Source organism: Hyperolius riggenbachi, chromosome 7, assembly GCF_040937935.1.
Source record: "Hyperolius riggenbachi isolate aHypRig1 chromosome 7, aHypRig1.pri, whole genome shotgun sequence".
NCBI lineage: Eukaryota > Metazoa > Chordata > Amphibia > Anura > Hyperoliidae > Hyperolius > Hyperolius riggenbachi.
This window is the reverse complement of record NC_090652.1, coordinates 167,656,549-167,679,650: the sequence shown is the minus strand read 5'-3', so window position 1 is coordinate 167,679,650 and position 23,102 is coordinate 167,656,549. Positions and strand designations below refer to the sequence as shown.

General features: G+C 46.0%; 1 protein-coding gene across 4 annotated transcripts in view; it reads right to left on the bottom strand.

Moving 5' to 3' along the window:
- TMEFF2 (transmembrane protein with EGF like and two follistatin like domains 2) overlaps window positions 1-23,102 on the bottom strand; it is a 1,019,708-nt gene that overhangs the window by 188,429 nt on the left and 808,177 nt on the right. For all 4 annotated transcript variants that reach the window (XM_068244852.1, XM_068244856.1, XM_068244854.1 and 1 more), the window contains exon 7: window positions 18,791-18,850. In XM_068244852.1, coding sequence (XP_068100953.1) covers window positions 18,791-18,850 — 60 coding nt within the window. The remainder of the gene's footprint in view (window positions 1-18,790; window positions 18,851-23,102) is intronic.

Below are 23,102 nucleotides of genomic sequence, written 5' to 3'. Positions count from 1 at the left end.
CTGAACAAACAGGTGGATCAGTGGCTGACCCCGCACCAACTGGAGATCGGCAACATGGTGTGTGACAGCGGCAGCAATCTCATTTCGGCTTTGAATTTGGGAAAGTTGACACATGTACCCTGCATAGCACATGTGCTCAATCTCATAATTCAGAGATTTGTGTCAAAGTACCCAGGCTTACAGGACGTCCTAAAGCAGTCCAGAAAGGTGTGTGGGCATTTCAGGCGGTCTTACACGGCCATGGCACGCTTGATTTGCAATAGCCCGACTCGCTGGAATTCGACCCTCCTGATGTTCGACAGCCTGCTACAACAGGAGAAAGCCATCAAACAGTATCTCTACAACTACAGTCAAAGGACACAGTCTGGGGAGATGGGGATGTTCTGGCCGAAGTACTGGACACTGATGCGAAATTCCAGCAGACTCATGCGGCTGTTTGAAGAGGTGGCTAACCTGGTGAGTCGCAGTGAAGGCGTCATCAGTGACTTGATCCCATATGCCTTCTTCCTGGAGCGTGCCGTGCGTAGAGTGGCAGATCAAGCTGTGGAGGAGAGTGAACAGAAACAGGAACGGGAGGAAGAGTTGTGGGATCAATTCTCAGCAGAAGCAGATGATTCTTCAACACCTGTGGCAGCACGGGGGGGTGGGGGGGGGGAGGAGAAAGAGTTGTTTGGGGAAGAGGAGTCAGATGATGAGGAAGGTGTTGTTTTGGAGGAGGAGGATGAAACAGTAGAACGCCTGCAGCAGGTGTTGCAGGGGGCTTGTGCTGCTCAACTTTCCCGTGGTATTGTTCGTGGCTGGGGGCGGGAGGAACAGAACTTAGCTGACATCACTGAGGAAGAGCAAGAGGAGATGGATAGTACGTCTGTACGTCCAACTTTGTGCAGATGGCGTCTTTCATGCTGTCCTGCCTGTTGAGGGACCCCCGTATAAAAAAACTCAAGGGGAATGAGCTGCACTGGGTGGCCACACTACTAGACCCTCGGTATAGGCACAAAGTGGTGGACATGTTTCCAAATCACCAGAAGGCAGAAAGGATGCAGCACTTGCAGAACAAGCTGGCAACTATGCTTTACAATGCGTTTAAGGGGGATGTCACAACACAACGCAATAAAGGTACCACTGAATGGTAATCCTTCTCCCATGTCCACACAGGCAAGGACAGGATGCTCCAGCGATCTCATGGTGATGTTGGACATGCGGACATTCTTTAGTCCAACGCCTCGCCTTAGCGCTTCCGGATCCACCCTCCACCAATGCCTGGACCGGCAGGTAACCGACTACCTGGCCTTAAAGGGGAACTGAAGAGAGAGGTATATGGAGGCTGTCATGTTTATTTCCTTTTAATCAATACCAGTTGCCTGGCAGCCCTGCTGGTCTATTTCTCTGCAGTAGTATCTGATTAAAACCAGAAACAAGCATGCAGCTAGTCTTGTCAGATCAGACTTATAAGTCTGAACCACTGAAACACCTGATCTGCTGCATGCTTGTTCAGGGGCTATGGCTAATAGTATTAGAGGCGGAGGATCAGCAGGGCTGCCAGGCAACTGGTATGGTCTAAAAGGAAATAAACATGACAGCTTCCATATACCTCTCTCTTCAGTTCCCCTTTAAGTGTAGATGTAGACACTGTGAGCAGCGATGAACTCTTTGACTACTGGGTGCGCAGGCTTGACCTGTGGCCAGAGCTGTCCCAATTTGCCATCCATCTTCTGTCTTGCCCTGCCTCAAGCGTCCTGTCAGAAAGGACCTTTAGCGCAGCTGAATGGCATTGTCACTGAGAAGAGAAGTCGCCTAAGTCAAAAAAGTGTTCAGTACCTCACCTTTATCAAAATGAATGAGGCATGGATCCTTGAGGGCTACTGCCCTCCCGAAAGACTAAGTCAGTCCCCATACACAGCATCTCTGCCTGCACACCTTGTGACTGCCTGCCCCATGACTAAGTCACTCCCCACACAGCATCTCTGCCTGCAGGCCGCTTGACTGCCTTCTCCGCCATCACCAACAGGGTCCAGGACTCCAGGTGGATTCCTGAATTTTGAAGGCCGCTGCTAGTAGCTAAACAAAAGGCATGTACATGTGTCAATTCCCCTTCGTGATCGTTACCTATATGAGTGTCTCGGGGGGTGGCACACCAAAGATAATAAGGTCGTTGCTTCATTGTGGACAGACCAAATTCGATCAGCTGGACAGTCACTGTTGTTCTGTCATTGAGCTTCCTCAGCCTGGCGACCATATGGGCTTGAAAACCGCTATCGCCTGCACTCTGGCCATGGAGCGCACCAGTCCAGCATGGCCATCACAACACAAAGAGCTGTTGTGCGTTACACAGTGAGTTTGGTGTGTCAGTGTGAAGTAGTACTCTAATTACACTCCCTGATTGATGTATATGTTACGGCCAGAACCCGAAGTTTGGCCAGAACTAGAAGTGGCCGGCCACTTCGGGTTCTGGCCGGCCAATGCGCGAACTGGCCGCTGCGCTGCGGCCAATGTGAGGAATGAAACAATTCCTGTCAGGTTTAATGGGATGTTGCGGCCGCAGCGCAGCGGGTAAATGTATCCCACATCTTTACTTTATTCAATGGCATTAAGCCGCCCGGCTTTTTCCCTCCGCCTCTCTCTCCTCCCCCCCGCCTCTCTCTCCTCCCCCCCCGCCTCTCTCTCTCCTTCTCTTTATGGGGCACAGCCGGGCCAGGGACACGCGTGTCCCTCTGGAGTCGTTCGTCGCGGCAGGGGAATCCTGCCGTTCTTGCAGAGCGGGTGCTGGCAGAAGCGATGTCTGCAGCCTCCCCGCTCTGCTCTCCTGCCGCGACGAACGACTCTCCTGGACACGCGTGTCCCCCGCCCCGGCTGCCCATAAGAGAAGGGGAGAGAGAGGCGGGGGGGGAGGAGAGAGAGGCGGAGGGAAAAAGCCGGGCGGCTTAATGCCATTGAATAAAGTAAAGATGTGGGATACATTTACCCGCTGCGCTGCGGCCGCAACATCCCATTAAACCTGACAGGAATTGTTTCATTCCTCACATTGGCCGCAGCGCAGCGGCCAGTTCGCGCATTGGCCGGCCAGAACCCGAAGTGGCCGGCCACTTCTAGTTCTGGCCAAACTTCGGGTTCTGGCCGTAACATATACACATGCAAGATGTTTTAAGGCACTTTAGGCCTCCAATTTAGCATGCAATGTGATTTCTGCCCTTAAAACGCTGTTTTGCGTCAAATTCAGATTTTTCCCCGGGAATTTTGGGGTCTATCCCACTCATGCATGCAAAAACTCAGATGTTAGACCCCTAGAAACATCTTTTTCATCGCTTTTGTCGCCAGCATAAATGTTTCTAATTTTCAAAGTTCGCCTCCCCATTGAAGTCAATTGCGGTTCGCAAAAGTTCGCAAGTTCACAAACGTTTGTGGAGGTTCGCGAAACCTAAAATCGGAGGTTCGGGCCATCTCTACACCACTAGACCATCAGGAATAAAGTAAGGAAGAGATGGCAAAGCACAATGGCGCACAGCATAGGGGACACACAGCCTAGGGACCTCTTAAGGGTAGCACACTATGGTTGCTATAAATGGGGAACTACTATATAGGGAGGCAACATAATTGGGGACACTTCAATAGGCACTAAAAATAGACACATGGAAAAGGGATATGTAAAGGGAACTATAACGTAGTGATTGCAAACAATATGAAATGTGAGGCATTTACAATGAAAACACTGTTTATCCAGCTTTAAGTTAACCCAACCCCATTTGAGACCACGCCCCTTATAATAAATTAGTCAACTACCTTCTATATTTACCTCTTATTCCTGAAATGTTACTTTTAAAAGTGTTTTACTACTGTACATTATTGAACAAGGAAAACAGTGTACACAATGCAAAAAACATACCTTAATTTCAAAATCTGGTATCATCACCATACCATGTAGCACCAACATTTTATGATAAATGGGATAAATAGACAAATACAACTGATGTTTATTTAGCATACAGTAGCACTTATTTAGCATTCAGTACAATGGTGAAAATATGCAGTGGTTTTTCATAGATTGCCAATTAAAAATGCAAGACAAAGTAAGCTGTATTATTAGAAATAGACTTGTCAATTGGCAAGTAGAGATGGCCCAAACGGTTCACCGGTGAACAGTTCCCGGCAAACTTCCGGTGGTTCGCGTTTGCGAAAAACCGCAAACTTTTCCAGAAGTTCGGTTCGCCCCCATAATGCACCATTACCCTCTACATCACAGTCAGCAGGCACATTGTAGCCAATCAGGTTACACTCCCTCCTAGAGCCACTCCCCCCTTATAAAATGCAGGCATCGCCGGCCATTATACTCACTCGTGTGCCTGCATTAAATAGAGAAGGGACAGCTGCTGCTGCAGACTCTCATAGGGAAAGATTAGTTAGGCTCTTGTAGGGTTGTTAGCTTGCTCCTTGCTGATTCTTATTGCTAAAATAGCACCCCATAACAGCTCTTTTGAGAGCTAATCTTGTTCTTGTGATCTATTTTTATTTTCTGTGTGTCCCACTGACACTTGTGTTGCATAGACAGCCTTGATAATTCATATTGTGTGTGTGCCACTGCCAGGCCCAGCACATTCAGTGACTACCTGTGTGTGTGACAGGCAGCTGCACATTGTAATACTCAGTACTGCATATACCTACCTACCTGTTGTTCACAGTGCACCCACCTACCTACGTGAGCTGAGCGCACGCAGTGTCACTGTGCCTGTTCGCTACCTGTCTGTGTGTGACAGGTGCACATTGTTATTCCCAGTACTGCATATACCTACCTACCTGTTGTTCACAGTGCATATACCTACCTACGTGAGTTAGGCGCACGCAGTGTCATTGTGCCTGTCCGCTACCTGTGGGTGTGTGACAGGTGCACATTGTAATAGTCGTCACTGCATATACCTACCTGTTGTGTTCAGTGCACCCACCTCATCACTGCATATACCTACCTGTTGTGTTCAGTGCACCCACCTACCTACGTGAGTGCACACAGTGTGATATACCACTCCGTGCATACCTGTTAACTGCACCTGTGTGACTGCACATTGTATTAGTCAGGTCACTGCATACCTTTCACTTCATCCCCCCCAGCCTCCCCCCCCCGATATGGACAAAATGGACAAAACAGGTAGAGGAAGAGGTAGAGGCAGACCCAGAGGAAGGCCACCCGGAATGTCTGTGCAAGGTTGTGTTGATGTGATTTAGTGCAGCCCTGGCCCAAAGGACAGTGCTCACAAGAAGGCATGTCCCATCAACTCCCAAGATTGTCAGGACGTGGTTGACTATTTAACACAGAACACCTCATCTTCCGCAGCCACCAGCACTACTACAAGCACCACATCTGTTGCATTTGAAACTTCGCAGGAGTTAATTGGTGGGAAATTAACTGATTCACAGCCATTATTGTTACAACCAGATGAAGGCGCTAAGCAAGTTACACCACCTCATATGTCTGAGTTAGGCGGCGACACTATGGACGTAACGTGTGAAGATGATGAAATACCTGCTGTTGGTGCAGTTTTGGAGGTGTCTGAGGCAAGCGAAGCTGGGCAGGATTATGATGATGACGATAATACGGATCCCACGTATGATCCCAATAGAGGAGATGAACAGAGGGACAGTTTAGAGGGGGAGTTAGAGAGGAGTAGGAGGAGACGAGTTGCCGAAAGAAGCAGGGGGAGCTCGTTGTCAGAAACAGCTGATGGCAATGTCCGGCGCCATGTATCACCACCTACGTACAGCCAGCCAACCTGCCCTTCAACGTCAGCTGCTGATGCTACCATAGTGCCATCACCCCAGGGGGCCTCAGCGGTTTGGAAATTTTTTAATGTGTCTGCCTCTGATCCGAGCAATGCCATCGATTCTCTCTGCCTCCAAAAACTGTGCAGTAGGAAGGCCAACACTCACGCAGGGACAAGTGCCTTACGAAGGCACATGCAAAAAAGTCACAAACTGCAATGGGAAGAGCATCTGAGCAAAAGCAGCACACAAAAGAAAAGCCACCCTCCTTCTCCTCTTCCTCCTTCAGGTGCAGCATCTTCAGCCACTTTCTCCCTTGCACCTTCACAGCCACCCTCCTCCACTCCGCCTCTGCCCTTGAGCGGTTGCTGCTCCCCTGCCCACAGCAGCCAGGTGTCCGTGAAGGAAATCTTTGAGCAGAAGAAGCCAATTTCTGCCAGTCACCCCCTTTGCCCAGGGTCTGACAGCTGGCGTGGTGCAACTGTTAGCTCACTAGCTGTTACCATACAAGCTGGTGGACTCTGAGGCCTAAATTTGTGGCCATTGGGACACCGCAGTGGAAGATACCAGGCCGCAACTATTTCTCTAAAAAGGCGATACCCAAACCGTACTGTGAAGTTGAGAGGCAAGTGGAGGACGTCCTGAAGCAGGCCAGTAAGTTGTGTGGGCATTTTAGACGGTCTTACACAGCCATGGCACGCTTTGCGGACATTCAGCGGAGAAACAACTTGCCGGTAAGATGCTTGATATGTGATAGCCCGACTCACTGGAATTCGACCCTGGTCATGTTCTCTCGCCTGCTAGAACAGGAGAAAGCCATCACCCAGTACCTGTACAATTACAACAGAAGGACACAATCTGGGGAGATGGGGATGTTGTGACCCAACAACTGGACACTGATGCGAAATGCATGCAGGCTCATGTGGTCATTTGAGGAGGTGACCAACCTGGTTAGTCACAGTGAAGGCACCATCAACGACTTGATCCCGTACGCTTATTTCCAGGAGCGTGCCGTGCATAGAGTGGTGGATCAAGCTGTGGAGGAGCGTGAAGAGGAACAGTTATGGCAGTAACAGTTGTGGGAGCAAGTTTCATCAGAATGAGATATTTCCTCAACACCTGCGGCAGCACAGAGGGGGGAGGAGGAGGAAGAGTCATGTGGGGAAGAGGAGTCAGACTCAGATGATGAGGAAGGTGTTTCTTTGGAGGAGGAGGAGGAGGCGGCAGCAGAAAAACAACCGCAGCAGGCGTCGCAGGGGGCTTGTGCTGCTCAACGTTCCCGTGGTATTGTTCATGAATGAAGGGAGGAGTAGGACTTACCTGATGTCACTGTGGAAGAGCAAGAGGAGATGCATAGTACGTCTGGATCCAACTTTGTGCAGATGTTGTCTTTCATGCTGTCCAGCCTGTTGAGCAACCCCCATATAAAAAAAACTCAAGGAGAATGAGCTGTACTGGGTGGCCATGCTACTAGACCCTCGGTATAGGCACAAAGTAGCGGACATGTTACCAACTTACCAGAAGGCAGAAAGGATACAGCACATGCAGAACAAGCTGGCAACTATGCTTTACAATGCGTTTAAGGGTGATGTCACAGCACAACGCAATAAAGGTACCACTTCCAGTAATCCTCCTCCCATGTCCACACAGGAAAGGACAGGACGCTCCAGCGATCTCATGGTGATGTCGGACATGTGGACATTCTTTAGTCCAACGCCTCAACTTAGCACTTCCGGATCCACAATCCACCAATGCCTAGACCGGCAGGTAGCTGACTACCTGGCCTTAAGTGTGGATGTAGACACTGTGAGCAGCGATGAACCCTTGGACTACTGGGTGTGCAGGCTTGACCTGTGGCCAGATCTGTCCTAATTTGCCATAAAACTTCTGTCTTGCCCTGTCTCAAGTATCCTGTCAGAAAGGACCTTCAGCGCAGCTGGAGGCATTGACACTGAGAAGAGAAGTTGCCAAAGTCACAACAGTGTTCAGTACCTCACCTTTATCAAAATGAATGAGGCATGGATCCCGGAGGGGTACTGCCCGCCCGAAGACTAAGTCAGTCCCCACACACAGCATCCCCGTTGAAGTCTATTGCGGTTCGCGAACCTAAAATCGGAGGTTCGGGCCATCTCTATTGGCAGGTAACTGAAATATAAGTGGCATTAATCTCTGTGAATTTTTCTTTCAATTGCAGAATTCCAATACAGTTGCTGTAGCAACTAGAAGTCTAGACTCGGGTCATATTATGAATATGAAACAAACCAAACATGACACGAAGCAGCAGAAAAAAGATGTGGTAGATTGTACTGTACATCTTTGTGGGTAACAGAAAACATTTCCTACAGTGACTTTAACAGTTTCAAAGACAGTGAGAAAACCCAAACACCTACACAACTCAGTGGAAACTAAGAACTTATAATAACTTTTAGTAACAAAATCCTTTTAAGTCCAGAACATGGGAGCGAGTTAAAATACCGTATATAACTTGTGATATACCAAGACAGTATTATTTATTAAAATTGTTATTATTGTGAGGAATATATTTTCAAATAATAACTTTCACAGACCATACATAGTACACCGTAATTTGGTTAACCAGCATAAAACATATTTTTTTCTTTACAAAAACAAAAATAAATAAATAAAACTTTTTAGATGTATACAAAGCTCTGGGTGGTTAAATCAAGGATTGGGGTGGAGTTTAAAAAACAAAATTAGATTTTTTTGTACTGCCATGTATCTAAAATAGCCAGTATATTTCCCTGCACAGAGTGAACATTGTGAGTGAGTGCCTATGACAGAAGTACATTGTTCGTATTGCTCACGTTGTCACTCTGTCTAGCCTTAAATAAGTACCATATATATGTACCATATATATTTGCATATAAGCGTATAATATAAGGCACTCAATTTTACCTCGGAAGCCAGTAAAAATGATTGACTCGTCTATAAGCGCCCTCCACAGTATAGCCACCTCCACAGTTTAAAAAGCCAGATGTGCCCCCAGTGTGAGGCAGCCCCCCTTCCCATAGCCAGACGTTGCACCCAGTAGGCAGCCTCCCCCCATAGGCAATATAATACAATTATTAAGGGGCTTAGATCTCATATGTCTTAGTGTTAACCCTGTGGGGAGCACTACCCATGCAAAATCACACCCAAGCCAAAACATAACACTCCACAGGTGTCTTCATAATCACTTAATAACTTGAATATATACAGTCCACAGCAGTATATGAAAAGCCCTGTCCCCCATAAAACCAATAATCAGTGGTGATTAACACCATTCCGCTCAATGATACTCACAGCCGGCAGTGGGACACATTGACATGCATACTAGTAGTGACACATTCACACTCAACGGACAGATTCTCCATTTGTTTGTCAGATACTCCTTATTTGTGTGTCTGCAGGACAATGATTCCAAAGTCCCACAGCTCCAGCTGTCTATTGGAGTGGAAGCTCGTGGGATAAATAGCAGCTGGGCATCGGAGTTCTATTATACTATAGCAGAACTCTAGTGCGGGATAATTAGTGGTTATGATGGGTACCAGAGTTTCGCTATTCTATGGTGGAACTCCAGAGAAGGATAATCAGTGGCTATGTAGGTACCAACGTTTTTTATACTATAGCAGAACTCTGGTGCAGGATAATTAGTGGCCATGGTCAAAGGTTAATATAGGAATAGGTGGGGGGGGGGTTACTATTAGGCATAGGGAGGGGGAGTTAGTGTTAGGCACAGGTGGGGGGAGATAGTGTTAGGTGTAGTTACTGATATTCTACTAACATTACGTACACAGTAGAATATCAATACATTTACCAATATTCTGCTAACATTGAAATTAGATAGTAGATATCAATAAATTAACTGATATTCTACTAACCAGTAAATCTTCACTTAATTTAATTAGCAGCTTTTTTTATGTACAAAAGGGTACTTTCTGGGTACTTTTTGGCCCATCTCTAGCAAAATGATTTACTTGCATGAAGCCATATCCATGTCACAAAACCTGCATTCTGAATCCAAAGCTCTGAGTAGAGATGGGCTGAACTATTCACCCGACGAATATTTCGCAGTGAACGGGTGTTTGCGTTCACCCCCTCGGGCGAATACATGCGGTGTTCGACCCACCCCCTATACATTATAATGGAGCCAAACATTGACCCCTCACCCCAGAGTAAGCAGACACATGGCAGCCAAGCAGCTATCCCTCCCACCTGGACTGCCCCCCCCCCACCTATCAGAAAGCCAGCACAGAAGCCATTTTGCAGTCTGTGTGTGGCTTCTGTGCTGGGCAGATCAGGGAGAGTGTGCTGCTGACAGGCAGAGAGTTAGGTAGGCCTGTGTTCTGCTTCCACATTGTCCTGAACAGCTAAGTCTTTCTTAGGGCTGTTGCATTGTTTTTCTTGCTATTGTATTGCTGCTCTGTGTATAGTGCACAAGTTAGCTGTTGGAGACAGGTCTGCTGGTCCTAGTAGTGCACCGAACATAATCCTATAATCCTTCACCACCACTACTGGCATCTAGCATCCACTACTGGTCCCTGTATAAGACCTCAGTGCTGTTGGAGACAGGTCTGCTGGTCCTAGTAATGCACCGACCATAACCCAATAATCCTTCAACACCACTACTGGCATCTAGTATCCACTACTTCCCCATGTATAAGGCCTCAGTGCAGAATCAGTGTTTTTTTTTTGTCACTTAACTGTCATTGAACTACCTCAGCCTTACCAGAGAGGCTGGAAATCCGCGATTGCATGCACTCCCACGATTGTGCGCACAAGCACGGTGGCCACTACACACCACTAAACAAAGAACAAAGATTGCCACTGAGAGGACTAACATTTATGTTCTGAAGATGTCAACTAGTAAAAACAAAGATCTGCTCACCTGATGTAATCACTACAGGTCTTTACGGTTGATTGAGGATGCGGTGCATCAAAAGCGGCATTTCATCTGTCAGTGTAAAGCGGACGTAACCCTTTCACTACCTGATGGATGTGTATACACGCCGGATGTTTTAAAGCACTTTATTCCACCAATTTAGGAATGTAATGTGATGTCTGCCCTTTAGAGATGAAAACACGACTCTGCGTAAATTATGTAATTTTTGGTGTAACTTTTGCCATGGTTCCCCTTCTGGCATGCCCCCATCCAAGTGTTAGGCCCCTTGAATCAACATTTCCATCACTTTTGTGTCCAGAAACAGTCCATGTAGGTTTTAGAATTTGCCTGCCCATTGAAGTCTATGGAGATTTGCATATTCGTGAATCTTTGCAGAGAATCGCAAATCTTAAATTTGATGTTTGGCTCATCTCTAGCTCTGAGATGCACACAATCGCTAGAAAGAACAGGAAAGGCAGCAAAGCCTGATTTCTCCATTCAAAACCTTCAGCAAAAAATGACACCTACCAGCCCATGTGGGCTTAATCTACTGATAGGTGTTTGTAAAAACCATCTGAACACCGGAGGTGGGGAAGTGCCCCTTGTCCATGCATTGGACAAGGGCTCTAGGGTAGAGGGGGAGGCTTGGCCTCTCCTCCAAAGCACCCCCCATACCATGAACTGTTCGGGCTGGTATAGCTCAGGGTACGAAGCCCCACGCAGCCAGGGCTCTGCATTCTGGCTATCCCAGGAAGCATGGAGGCTAAGGAGTTAAAGAGGCTCAGGAGGTGAACATATAAAAAAATAAATAAATACATTTATATACAGTACATGTTAATACATTATCTGTCGTTTTACCACATTTAAATATAGAAATGTTTTCCTCTAACTTTAACATTGGTTTTCTTAAAAAACTATAAGGTCTTTGCTATTAACCGCTAGAGTCGGCGGCCATTAAAAATAACCATAAAAGAAAAGCGTTTGCGTACAATATGTATTTTTGGCTACTATTTTGCAGTTTATCCTCCTCCGCCATGCTACTGCTCGGGTTTTGGTACACATTTTACACTTTTTTTTAAAGAAATTGTGGCTGCAGAGATGCCCAGAAAATTTTAAGGTTCACCTGCCCTATGTCTATGGAGCCAGCCCCAAAAGGCCAGCTTGCGAACGTTTGCGGTAGATTTGCAGTCGAGCCAGTGAACGCAAATTTTGATGCTCATTCTATCACTACTGGCTAACAAACTTTTATTGAGTTAGAATTAAGATGTACCCAATGGTAATGTATGCTCACGGTATTGCAGCTTACTGTAGTCTTTCTGAATCACGCCCATACTCACTAAATTTTTTTTATTATGGTGAAAAAACTAGGCAAAACTATAAAGAAAAATGTTCTCTACATGGAAAAAGTATTAACATGAGACTTTGTGCATTCTCATTAAATGTAACCATCTATGTTTTTTTATCAGAAAGTTTTAAAAGGGTTATTTGATCTACTGTCAAATACATCCCTAGCCTTTTTTATTATTATTATTATTAAGCATTTATATCTGACATTTTCAATGGTGCTTTACAGGGTATCCTATACAATAATCCCTAACTGTCCCTGTGTCATCCACCTCCTGTCTGTGTGTCCGTGGTTTTGCGTTACTGCGCATGTGTAGCCGACAGGAGGAGGACAGGGACAGAGGGAGCGGGCGGCTGTTGGGGAACGCTGCCGTGCACGAGCGGCGGGGAGCGCGGCCATGTGCGCCTGCGGCGGGGAGAGTGGCCATGTGTGCCTGCGGCAGGGAGAGTGGCCATGTGCGCGCATGGCGAGGCGCGTGGCCATGCGCGCGCACGTCCACGCAGTGCGCGGCTTATGAGGAAAGCCTAGCACCCATTTTTAAACGGGCATTAGGCCTAGTGTTATATAATTCAAGTAACTAAGGAGTGGATTCATGTACTTCCTGTAAAATTGACAAGTGTATGTAGCATGCAGCAATTTTATCAATACTTACAGCAGTTATGTAGAGAGTGTTGAGCAATTAGCATCAGAATCAGAATCAACTTTATTCGCCAAATGCGGCAGATGCCACACCCGGAATTATTTGTGGACGCATGGCCATTGAAAGCAAAGTAAAGGTAACGCAAATTAATCACATCAACATGGTATAGAGTAATAGCTACAGAACAACAATAACAACAATTTGACTAACTATAGCAACAGCGCATGGTACAGATAGGAAGGACCATTGTGCGAAGCAAATATGATATACAGTTCAGTGCTGCCAGCAGGGGACAGCCTACATACAGACTCTCATCCGTTGGGGCAGCTAAGGAGGATTAGGGAATGTAATTTCCGAGAGTGCATGAGTTGAGCAGGAGGACCACTTGGGGGAAGAAGGTGTTTCTACGCCTGGTGGTTTTGGTGAGAATGGTCCTATAGCGGCGACCTAATGGCAGGAGGTCGAAGAAGTGGCTGCCGGGGTAGGAAGGGTCTTGGGTAATCCTATTGGCCCTGGTCATCATTCTAGATGTATGGAGGACGTCCAGAGGGGGCAGGGGCACCCGATGATCCTCTCAGCAGCACTGATTACCCTCTGCAGTTTATGCCTATCCTTTGCATATGCCCCAGAGTACCAGACAATGATGGAGGAGCAGAGGACAGACTCAATGGTGGTGGTGTAGAAACTAGTCAATAGCTCCCGCGGCATACCAAACTTTCTCAGCTTCCTGAGAAAGAACAGCCTCTGCTGGGCTTTCCTTTGAGTAGCAATGGTGTGTACATCCCATTTCAAGTTGTCAGTGATGGTAGTTCACAGGAACCGAGCGCTGTGTGCCCTGGAGACCTCAGTACCATCGATGAAGACCGGACTGGGAGATGGAGCATTCCTTCTAAAGTCAGCAATCAGTTCCACCGTTTTCGCCGTATTTATTACGAGCTTGTTATCCTTGCACCGCCTGTGGATCCGCTCGGTCTCCCTGCGATACTCGTGTTCCCCGTCCTCTCCAATGAGCCCTAGGATGGTGGTGTCATCCGCAAACTTGATGACTTTGACAGAGTCCGTGGATGAGGAACAACTGTTTGTGTACAGAGAGAACAGAATAGGCGACAGCACACACCCTTGTGGGGTGCCTGTGTTGGTGATTCTTACACTGGAGGAGCAGCGGCCAATTCTCACTAGCTGTGACCTATTGGTAAGGAAATCCTTGATCCAGGTGCACAGAGTGAGGTCAACACCGAGTCGTGCTAGGTTGTCATACAGGATGATCGGATATATGGTGTTGAAAGCAGAGCTGAAGTCCAGGAGCAGGATCCTGGCATAAGTGTTGGGATTATCTAGATGTTCTGTGATGTGGGCTAGGCTGATATTAATAGCATCCTCCACGGACCAGTTGCCTCTGTACGCAAACTGCAGGGGTCCAGTATGGTGGCAGTGTGACCCTTCAGATAGGAGAGAACCAGTCTTTCGAAGGTCTTCATGATGATTGGGGTTAGGGCAACAGGTCTGTAGTTGTTAAGGTCTGTGACTCCTGGCTTCTTGGGGACTGGGATGATGTTGGCTTTTTTGAAGCAGGAGGGGACCATGCCCAGCGACAGGGATTTACTGAAAATGGAGGTGAGGATTGGGGCTAGCTGTCTTGCACAGGTTTTAAGGCAGGTAGGGGATATGCCATTTGGGCCTGAAGCCTTCCTGGAGTTAAGCTTCTGGAGGTGCCGTAGTACATCAGCCTCACTGACTATTGCCGATGCCAGGGGGGCAGTGACAGCATGAGGAGATGAGGTGGGGCGAAGCTCCCTGGGTGGGGATGTGAGTGCTAGGTTCCCGGAGTTGGTTGGTTGGTGCTCAAACCTGCAACAGAATTTGTTGAGCTCCTCAGCTAAGGCGATGCTAGGAAGTGTATGTTGAGGAGGGGGCTTGAAGTTAGTGGCTGGCCTAAGGCCTTTCCAGACCTCCCGTGACTTGTTTGACTGCAGGCTCAGACTCAGTTTGTTCAAATAGTCTCTCTTTGCCACCTTTAGCTCTCGGTTCAGGGTGTTCCTGGCCTCCCTGAACTCCTCTGGGGTGCCCGATTTGTGTGCTTCCTCTTTGATCCTCCGGAGTCGGCGTAGCCTGCCGTTAAACCAGGGTTTGTTGTTTGGAAAGATTTTGACAGTCGTCATTGGGATGCATGACTCCTCGCAAAAGCTGATGTAGGAGGTGACATTCTCCGTCCATTCATCTAGGCAAGGAGCCTCCAGAGCTGACCAGTCGGTGCTGTCGAAGCAGGCTTGTAGCTGACTCTTAGCCTCCTCCGTCCACTTTTTAACTGTCCTGACAGTTGGCTTGGAGGTTTCAAGGTGCCTTCTGTAGGTGGGGATCAGGTGTATTAGGCAGTGGTCAGAGTTACCGAGGGCAGCCCGGCGAGTGGCCTTGTACGCGTCTTTGAGGAGTGTGTAGCAATGGTCTAGGGTGTTCTGATTCCTGGTGGGGCAGGAGACGTGTTGTTTGTATCGTGGCAGCTCCTGGCGAAGATTTGCGCTATTAAAATCCCCTAAGATGATGAAGAGGGAGTCCGGAAGGGATGTCTCCCACAGTGATATGGTGTCGCTGAGTAAACGCAGGGCATTTTTGATGTCCGCATCCGGGGGGATTTAAACACCTGCGAGGACATAGGAGGTGAACTCCCTTGGCGAGTACTGAGGCCTGCAGTTAATGAGTAGAAACTCAATGTCTGGAGAGCAGCAGCTTTGTAGAGTGGTTATATTGGAGCACCAAGTGGTGTTTATGTAAAAGCAGATTCCGTCGCCCTTACTTTTCCCTGAGAGAGAGTGGTCACGGTCTGCGCGGAAAAGATTGAAGCCCAGTAGGTTAAGGGAGTTGTCGGGGATGGTGTCACTTAGCCAGGTCTCAGTGAAGCAGAGTACTGGGGAGCTGCCTTCTAGCGAGGGTTTACTACCAAGAAGTAGTAGCAGCTCATCCAGCTTGTTTGGGAGGGAGCGAACGTTCGCTAGCAGAATGGCTGGGATGGGCGACCTCAGACCTTTCCTTTTGAGTCTTACTTGAGCGCCCGCTCTCCTCCCTCTAGGCTGGTACCTTCTGCTGCTGTTCCAGTGATCAATGTAAGTCCAGATGTTGTCTCACAGGGGCAGTGCCTGGGCCTTGGTCTCCCATTCCAAAAGCTCTGCTTTTGTGTAGGTGATAGTGCGCTGGGAGGGATGGGCTTGGGATGGGGCATCGAGATGTTGCAGTGCCATGCGGGGCATCAAATGTTGCGGGACAATACTCGGTGCAAACAGCTCGCAGTCAGTTTCATGTCGATATACATAGTACCAGGGCCGGGACAAGGTCCACCACCAACAGAGGCTGAGCTGCCCAAGTGCGCCCCCCCCCCCCCCACACACACACACACACACACCCACACACACCATTTAAATGTAAAAATAAATTATGCATAAATGAAACAGTATTTTTCCACCGGAAAACAGATTTAAGTTGAGTTTAAGTTTTTTTAATCAAACTTAAAATTTTCATTAAGGCAGGCAGCATAATTTGCCACATATGTGTTTATAGGTGCCGAATGAATGATATACTATATCCATCGCAAACATACTCATTCTGCGCCTATATACACACAGGGCAGACACTATGCTGCTTGCTTGCAAGCAGATCTTTCTCAAACAAACAACTAACCAGGAAGTCAGAATGGGGTCAGGATCTAAATACTGACTGTCTGTAGTAATACTACTTACTGTAAACTTTTGAAAATATGGCCACAGGTGCCAGTCCCAACTATGCAGCCAGCCAGCAAGAAGACGCTGCGAGGGACATTAATAAGAAGGGAGGCGGACACGCATGAATGCCAGTCAGACTCCAGCCAGCATCAAGAGAAGGGGCCGTAACTAGAAACCTTGGGGTCCCATGAAATTCATGGGGTCCCCCATCCTAGTTTCCACCTATCCACCCCCCTCCCTCCCCTGTACAAATGTGGCATATCCCTTCTCCTCTGTCTCTTATCTACAAAACTCCCAGACCTTGCTCCCCTACCGCTCAGAACCTGAGGGCAGTGAATGTAGCCAATGAGAGAGCCAAGGGCACTTGCGCTATTTACTGGGCAGAAATCCACGCTATCACTGCCATTAACTTCAACCGCAATTTCTGGCTATTACCAGTAATAAAGGTGACCTCTGGTGTCTACTATTTTATTATATCACTAAAATTAATGTCGATGCCCTTTTTTACCAGGGTGTGTGTGGTGCCCTATTTGTTTTGTCTCCACACTCCTACCCACACAATACCATAAAGTGCATATGCCCACATATACACTTAAAGGATATCCAAAGTGAAGAATCTAACTTTACTTATATGGGGCTTCTTCCAGCCCATAGAAGTCATTTGTGTCCCTCACCGCAGCTCCGGTCCAGGGTCCCGCTGGCTGCCTCTAAGGATTGCCTACCCCCAATCGGTTGGCATCCTCTGCGCATGCGTGCACACACCCAAGTCACTCAGAGCATACTACTGCACAGGCGTAGAATGCTCCCGGTGACATAAGCGCATTCGTGGGCAGGCGTAAGCATGCGCAGAAGAGGCATCAGGGTTCAGCGATCCTTAGAAGCTGCCAGCGGGACCCAGGATAAGACCGAAGCTGCGGTGAGGGACACAAATGACTTCTACCGGCTGGAAAAAGCCCCACTTAAGTAAAGCTAGAGTTAATTCTTCACCTCATATATCCTGTAAGCACAAGCAATACACACACACACTCTCTCTCTATGCTGATAGACACAAATACACATTACATAGACAATGCACATATACCCACAAATAAATACACAGACACGCTAGCAGCACTCACTGAATCACACACATACACTTCAAGCAGCACTCACTAATACAGACACTCACTCACCTTCACTAGTATGCACACACCCATCCCCCTTCAATACTGCAGCACTGTATAATCACACATACACACTTCTCCATGCTGACTCATAAACACAGTGACACACTCACTCACATCCCCCTTCAATCTTGTTCACTTGCTGCCGACCCACATGTTCTCTCCTGTCTCCTCCACTGTCTCCAGTACTTTGGAAGAGCAGACTTCTTGGAGGGGGGAGGGATAGATGGGTAGAAGAAATTTCCTCTGCACTCTGATGACCAGTGACCAGGAGCTGCTGCTAGGACTGAGGAAGACAGATCAGGCGAGCACTATCCTGGTCTAAGTATAAAAACGTTGTCTCCCCTACTTACCCCGAGTTTCACCCCTTCTGTTAGTCACACATGGCACGGTCTGAACCTCTGCAAAGCTTCAATATTCTGCCCGCACAAGCTTGCTTGCTAACCCATGTATTTTATGGGCTCTTGCGTGCCTCCCGGCCCTTCTGCAGCTGGGGTGATAGTCACGTCCCTGCTCACATGAGACACACCGCAGCTTGCAACATGTGTGGCTGAAGAGCGGGAGGGGCGGCATTATCGTGGCCCTGGCCCTATTGTACTCTCTCTCTCGGAGAGAACAGTACAGAGAAAATCCACTCCGCAGCACTAATAGCTTTGCAGCAAATAGCAGGGCAGGCGCTGGGCAGTGGGCACTCACCAGTAGTCACCACTGTCTCCTGCCTGACTCCTCCGTAGCAGCTGATTCACAGAAGACAGCGGGACGCTGAGAGGCACGTTTAGACAGCCGCAGGGGGGTGGGACCCACAGGCTTCCGACGTCACAGAGAGACGCACACCGGTTGGCTCAGTGAGAGAGAGAGGCTGGCGGCAGGTACACGGAGTGAGTCTCACTGACCATGGCAACAGGGAAGTGGAGAGCGAAATGTATACACTCCGCTCCCGATCCGTTAGTCAGTCAGCATGTGTAAATAGCGGCGGGCGCCAGGCGGCACAGCAGGCAGCATGAATACAGCCAGGGTGGCGGCGGCCGGCCAGAGGCAACACAGACTGCAAGATGCGCCCATTCAAACTGCTAATGACCTGCGCCCTGAGGCTCCAGCCTCACTGGCCTCTGTGTCGGCACGGCCCTGCATAGTACAACAACTGCATAACCTATGTTACCTAGGTAAACCTAGGCAATTTTACCAGAGGTACGCAAATCAACCCTTAAGTGCCTTACAAAAGAGATCAAAATCTAATTTAACAAAAGCAATCAAAAAATATGTACTGGGCAGAATAAAATTAGATTAAGTATGTACTTCATTTACCTCCATAGTCTTTTCTTGCATAATGACTATCCACTGTCTTCGTAGTTGCTGTTGTATTTTCTGTTGAAAATAAAAAGAAATTAATTAGCTACTATGATAACTGTAATATTAAATACTTAACGCAGGAAGAAGTGAAGGCAAGACTAAACAAATTAAAAATGGACAAGGCACCTGGCCCGGATGGCATGCATCCTCGGGTCCTAAGGGAATTAAGTTCAGTTATAGATAAACCCCTTTATCTTATCTTTTGTGACTCTCTTGCAACTGGCAGAGTCCCAGTGGATTGGCGTACAGCCCACATTTTCCCATTATTTAAGAAGGGCAAAAAATCAGATCCAGGAAATTATAGACCTGTTAGCTTAACATCAGTTGTATGCAAACTATTTGAGGGGTTACTAAGAGATACTATACATGACTTCATAGTAGAAAATAATCTTATTTCTCAGCATCAACATGGGTTTACTAAAGACAGGTCCTGTTTGACTAACATGCTCAGCTTTTATGAGGTAGTGAATGCTAATATGGATATTGGGAATGCTGTAGATGTGATATACTTGGACTTTGCTAAGGCCTTCGACACTGTTCCCCACAAAAGTCTGGTGCAAAAGTTGGGGATGCAAGGACTGGGGAAGAGTCTGTGTGCTTGGATAGGGAACTGGCTAATGGACAGAAAACAAAGAGTTGTGGTCAATGGATCATACTCAAAATGGGAGACTGTTAGCAGTGGGGTACCACAGGGGTCTGTACTGGGTCCAGTGCTCTTCAATTTATTTATTAATGACCTAGTGGATGCCGTAGTGAGCAATGTTGCCATTTTTGCAGATGATACAAAATTGTGCAGAATCATCAACTCTCAGGAAGATAGTGTCATATTGCAACAGGATCTGGATAGGATGGCTATATGGGCACATACATGGCAGATGAAATTCAATGTTGACAAATGTAAAGTCATGCATTTTGGTCGTACCAATGGTCTAGCTCCATACAAAATAAATGGGAGACAGTTGGGGACATCAAACTTGGAGAAGGACTTAGGAGTACTCATCGACAACAAGTTAAATAATCGTACTCAATGCCAAGCCGCTGCAGCTAAAGCTAACAAAATTTTGGGATGCATTAAAAGGGAAATAAAAACTCGAGATGCGAGCATAATATTGCCCCTGTTTAACTCTCTAGTAAGGCCACATCTGGAATATGGAATTCAGTTCTGGGCACCACATTACAAAAAAGATATTGCAGTTTTAGAGCAGGTGCAGAGACAAGCAACAAAATTGATACGTGGGATGGAAGGTCTCACTTACCAAGAAAGGTTAGATAAACTGGGTTTATTTAGTCTAGAGAAAAGACGCCTTAGAGGAGATCTAATTAACATGTATAAACACATCAGAGGGCAATGTAATAGCTTGGCGGATGAGCTTTTTGTCCCTAGGCCTTCTCAAAGGACTAGAGGACATGATCTGCGCATGGAGGAAAAACGTTTTAGCCATTTATTTAGGAAAGGGTTCTTTACAGTAAGAGTGATTAAGATTTGGAATGCATTGCCACAGGAAGTCGTTATGGCAAACTCTATACCTGCATTTAAAGGGGGCTTAGATGCTTTCCTTGAGTTGAATGACATCCATGGCTACAATTACTAGGTAAGGCAGAATGATGTTGATCCAGGGATTTTATCTGATTGCCATCTGGAGTCGGGAAGGAATTTTTCCCTTTTGGGGCTAATTAGACCATGCCTTGTAAGGGTTTTTTCGCCTTCCTCCGGATCAACAGGGATATGTGAGGGAGCAGGCTGGAGTTGTATTTTGTACTGGTTGAACTCGATGGACGTATGTCTTTTTTCAACCAAAATAACTATGTAACTATGTAACTATGATAACAAATATACTGTATACGTAACAAGGCACATTATCTGAAATCAAGTAAAGGTAAAGTAGGAATTCGTAATGCATACCACCACTTGCCATGGAATACAGAATCAGTAATCCTAGGTCAAGGCAGAGTTATTCTTTGGAATAATAACTGCAATAATAAGAGCTAGAAGTGAACAGACAACAAGCTAAAACTGGCAAACTGTAAGTAACCTTTGACAATGTGACAGTCACATGACATTAATGGCACTGAACTTAAAATAACATAAAAGAAGATAAAAGGTCTACAGGTCAATGAAGAGGCACTTGCCAAACTCTATAGTGGGAGAGGGGGAGGGAATGGCTGCAAAAGGTTGGCACTGAACTGGACTTTCTGTAAGTAATGAAGGGAGTAATAAACTCTAAAACTAATATGGTGTGAATACTACAGTAAGGGCAATGGGAATGGGGTCACTTAAAAGTGGACTAAACTTATAGACTATTACAATAAAAAGTAAATAGTTACACCTTCCCATGAGAAATAAGAATGGTGATTGCAAGCTAACCCTTGTGTTTGCCCAGAATTGTTGAGACATGAGGATGTGTAAATATAAGAATTGTACATAAAGAGTGATGAACGGTGTGCATAGTTAATGGAAGCCTCCTAATGTCATCCTCTAACCCATCCACCAGTTCAGAGCCCAGAGTGCAGTCATGTAGGGGAGGAGGAAGGACCAGATCTGACCCAGCAGGACTCACAGCAGAACAACCAGCATAAACTGGGGAGAAATTTAACAGTTTATGCAGATATGCTTTTTTATTTTCTTGGTTTATGTTTTAAGGCCGGTACAATATCAAGACTACTACAGTAATTTGTGAGGAAATGAATGTAAATATGTAAAATGTGCAAAACAGAGAATTCATAAATAATTAACAAATTATGTTTACAAAGTAAAAAGTAAAATAACACAGTGCAAAAAAAAACCCCAAAACAAAACCCCTTTCATAATACACCAAACCATAAGAGATTTATTCTAGCTGTAATAATATCCCCATAGAGGTAACTTTTATGGCATGTGGGGAGTGGCAGATGTCCACTCTAAAAACATCACTAACTGAACTGTTACAAGGCATGCATCTATGCAAACCAGGAATAGCAGTAAGGTTCAGAAAATACATTTCCTTTGGAGGATTTTGCAAAGTGAATTTCAAAAAATGTGGAGAATCACGCTGGTGTTATTATTGACTCCCTCCAAAAAGTGCCTGGGAAGACTATTAACAAATCTTTGGGAAATGCTTTCCCCAATTAAGGACTCTGGAGGCAAGCAGGAGAAAAGCATGTGAAATTCCATAATAAAGTGTATAAGTGGAATTAAATTGGACACACGCTGCAGAAATTTGGACCGTGGTGAGACAAGCCCATGTAATGTAGGTTATAGTGGGGTTTTTTCACAGGCTATCAAGGTATTGCCAAAAAGAGTTCATTTGCAATGCTATGATGCTATGGCTAGGCTAATTTTATATATATATATATATATATATATATATATATATATATATATATATATATATATATATATATATATATATATATATACACACAATATATCATCATTGCATAGACATAAGGGTTTTGGGTACCTACTATCCTTTGCTTGTTGCACAGCAGCTTAATTTTTTATTGTTGTTTATGCATACAGTATCTATACATGTAAGTTAGATTCTATGCATATAATTTAATATGTGTTGAAAAATGATACTGTCCAATTAAAATGACTCCAATGGAGTTGTGTTTTCTGTTAGAACAGACTGTAAACAAATATTCGTACGATAAGCTTTATGACAAGTATTGTAATTACAGGACTCCTTGACATGCCATATTAATTTACATAAAAATGTAATGATTAGGACTCTGGGGTGGTTCAGCGCTCTGGACTATGTGAGCAACACCTACATACAAATATTGGGTAAAGATAGATGTTACACCAGATTATTATAGACTAAACTGTCAGATCATAAATTGGTACAACAACTGTATAATGGAAAGTTGTCAGTCAGCAGTAAATAATGACTGCAGCATCCAACTCCATAAGAATTTATGGACACAATCTGGTGATATGTATTAATTTAAGCATTGTTGCTAATGTGGCTTTACTGTTTGCTGAACTGCAACATGTTTTAACTATAGTTCTGTAGCTGCCTTCTGTTCAGATTAAAAAGGAAAAAAAAGTCTTCAGATTCTTACTGTTGACACTGGAGCAGACATATATTATTGCTTTGGTGTTACTATAAATATAATATGTTAAACAATTCTATCCATTGCTGGCACTTGACAATCTACTCCTTCTTTCCTTACCACTACATTGGCATGTAAAGAATCTCTGTGCACTTCATGACCTTATGTCAATAATTAAAATATCACAACTATCAGTTATATTTTACAGTCCTGAATTTAGGAAAGAATGTAA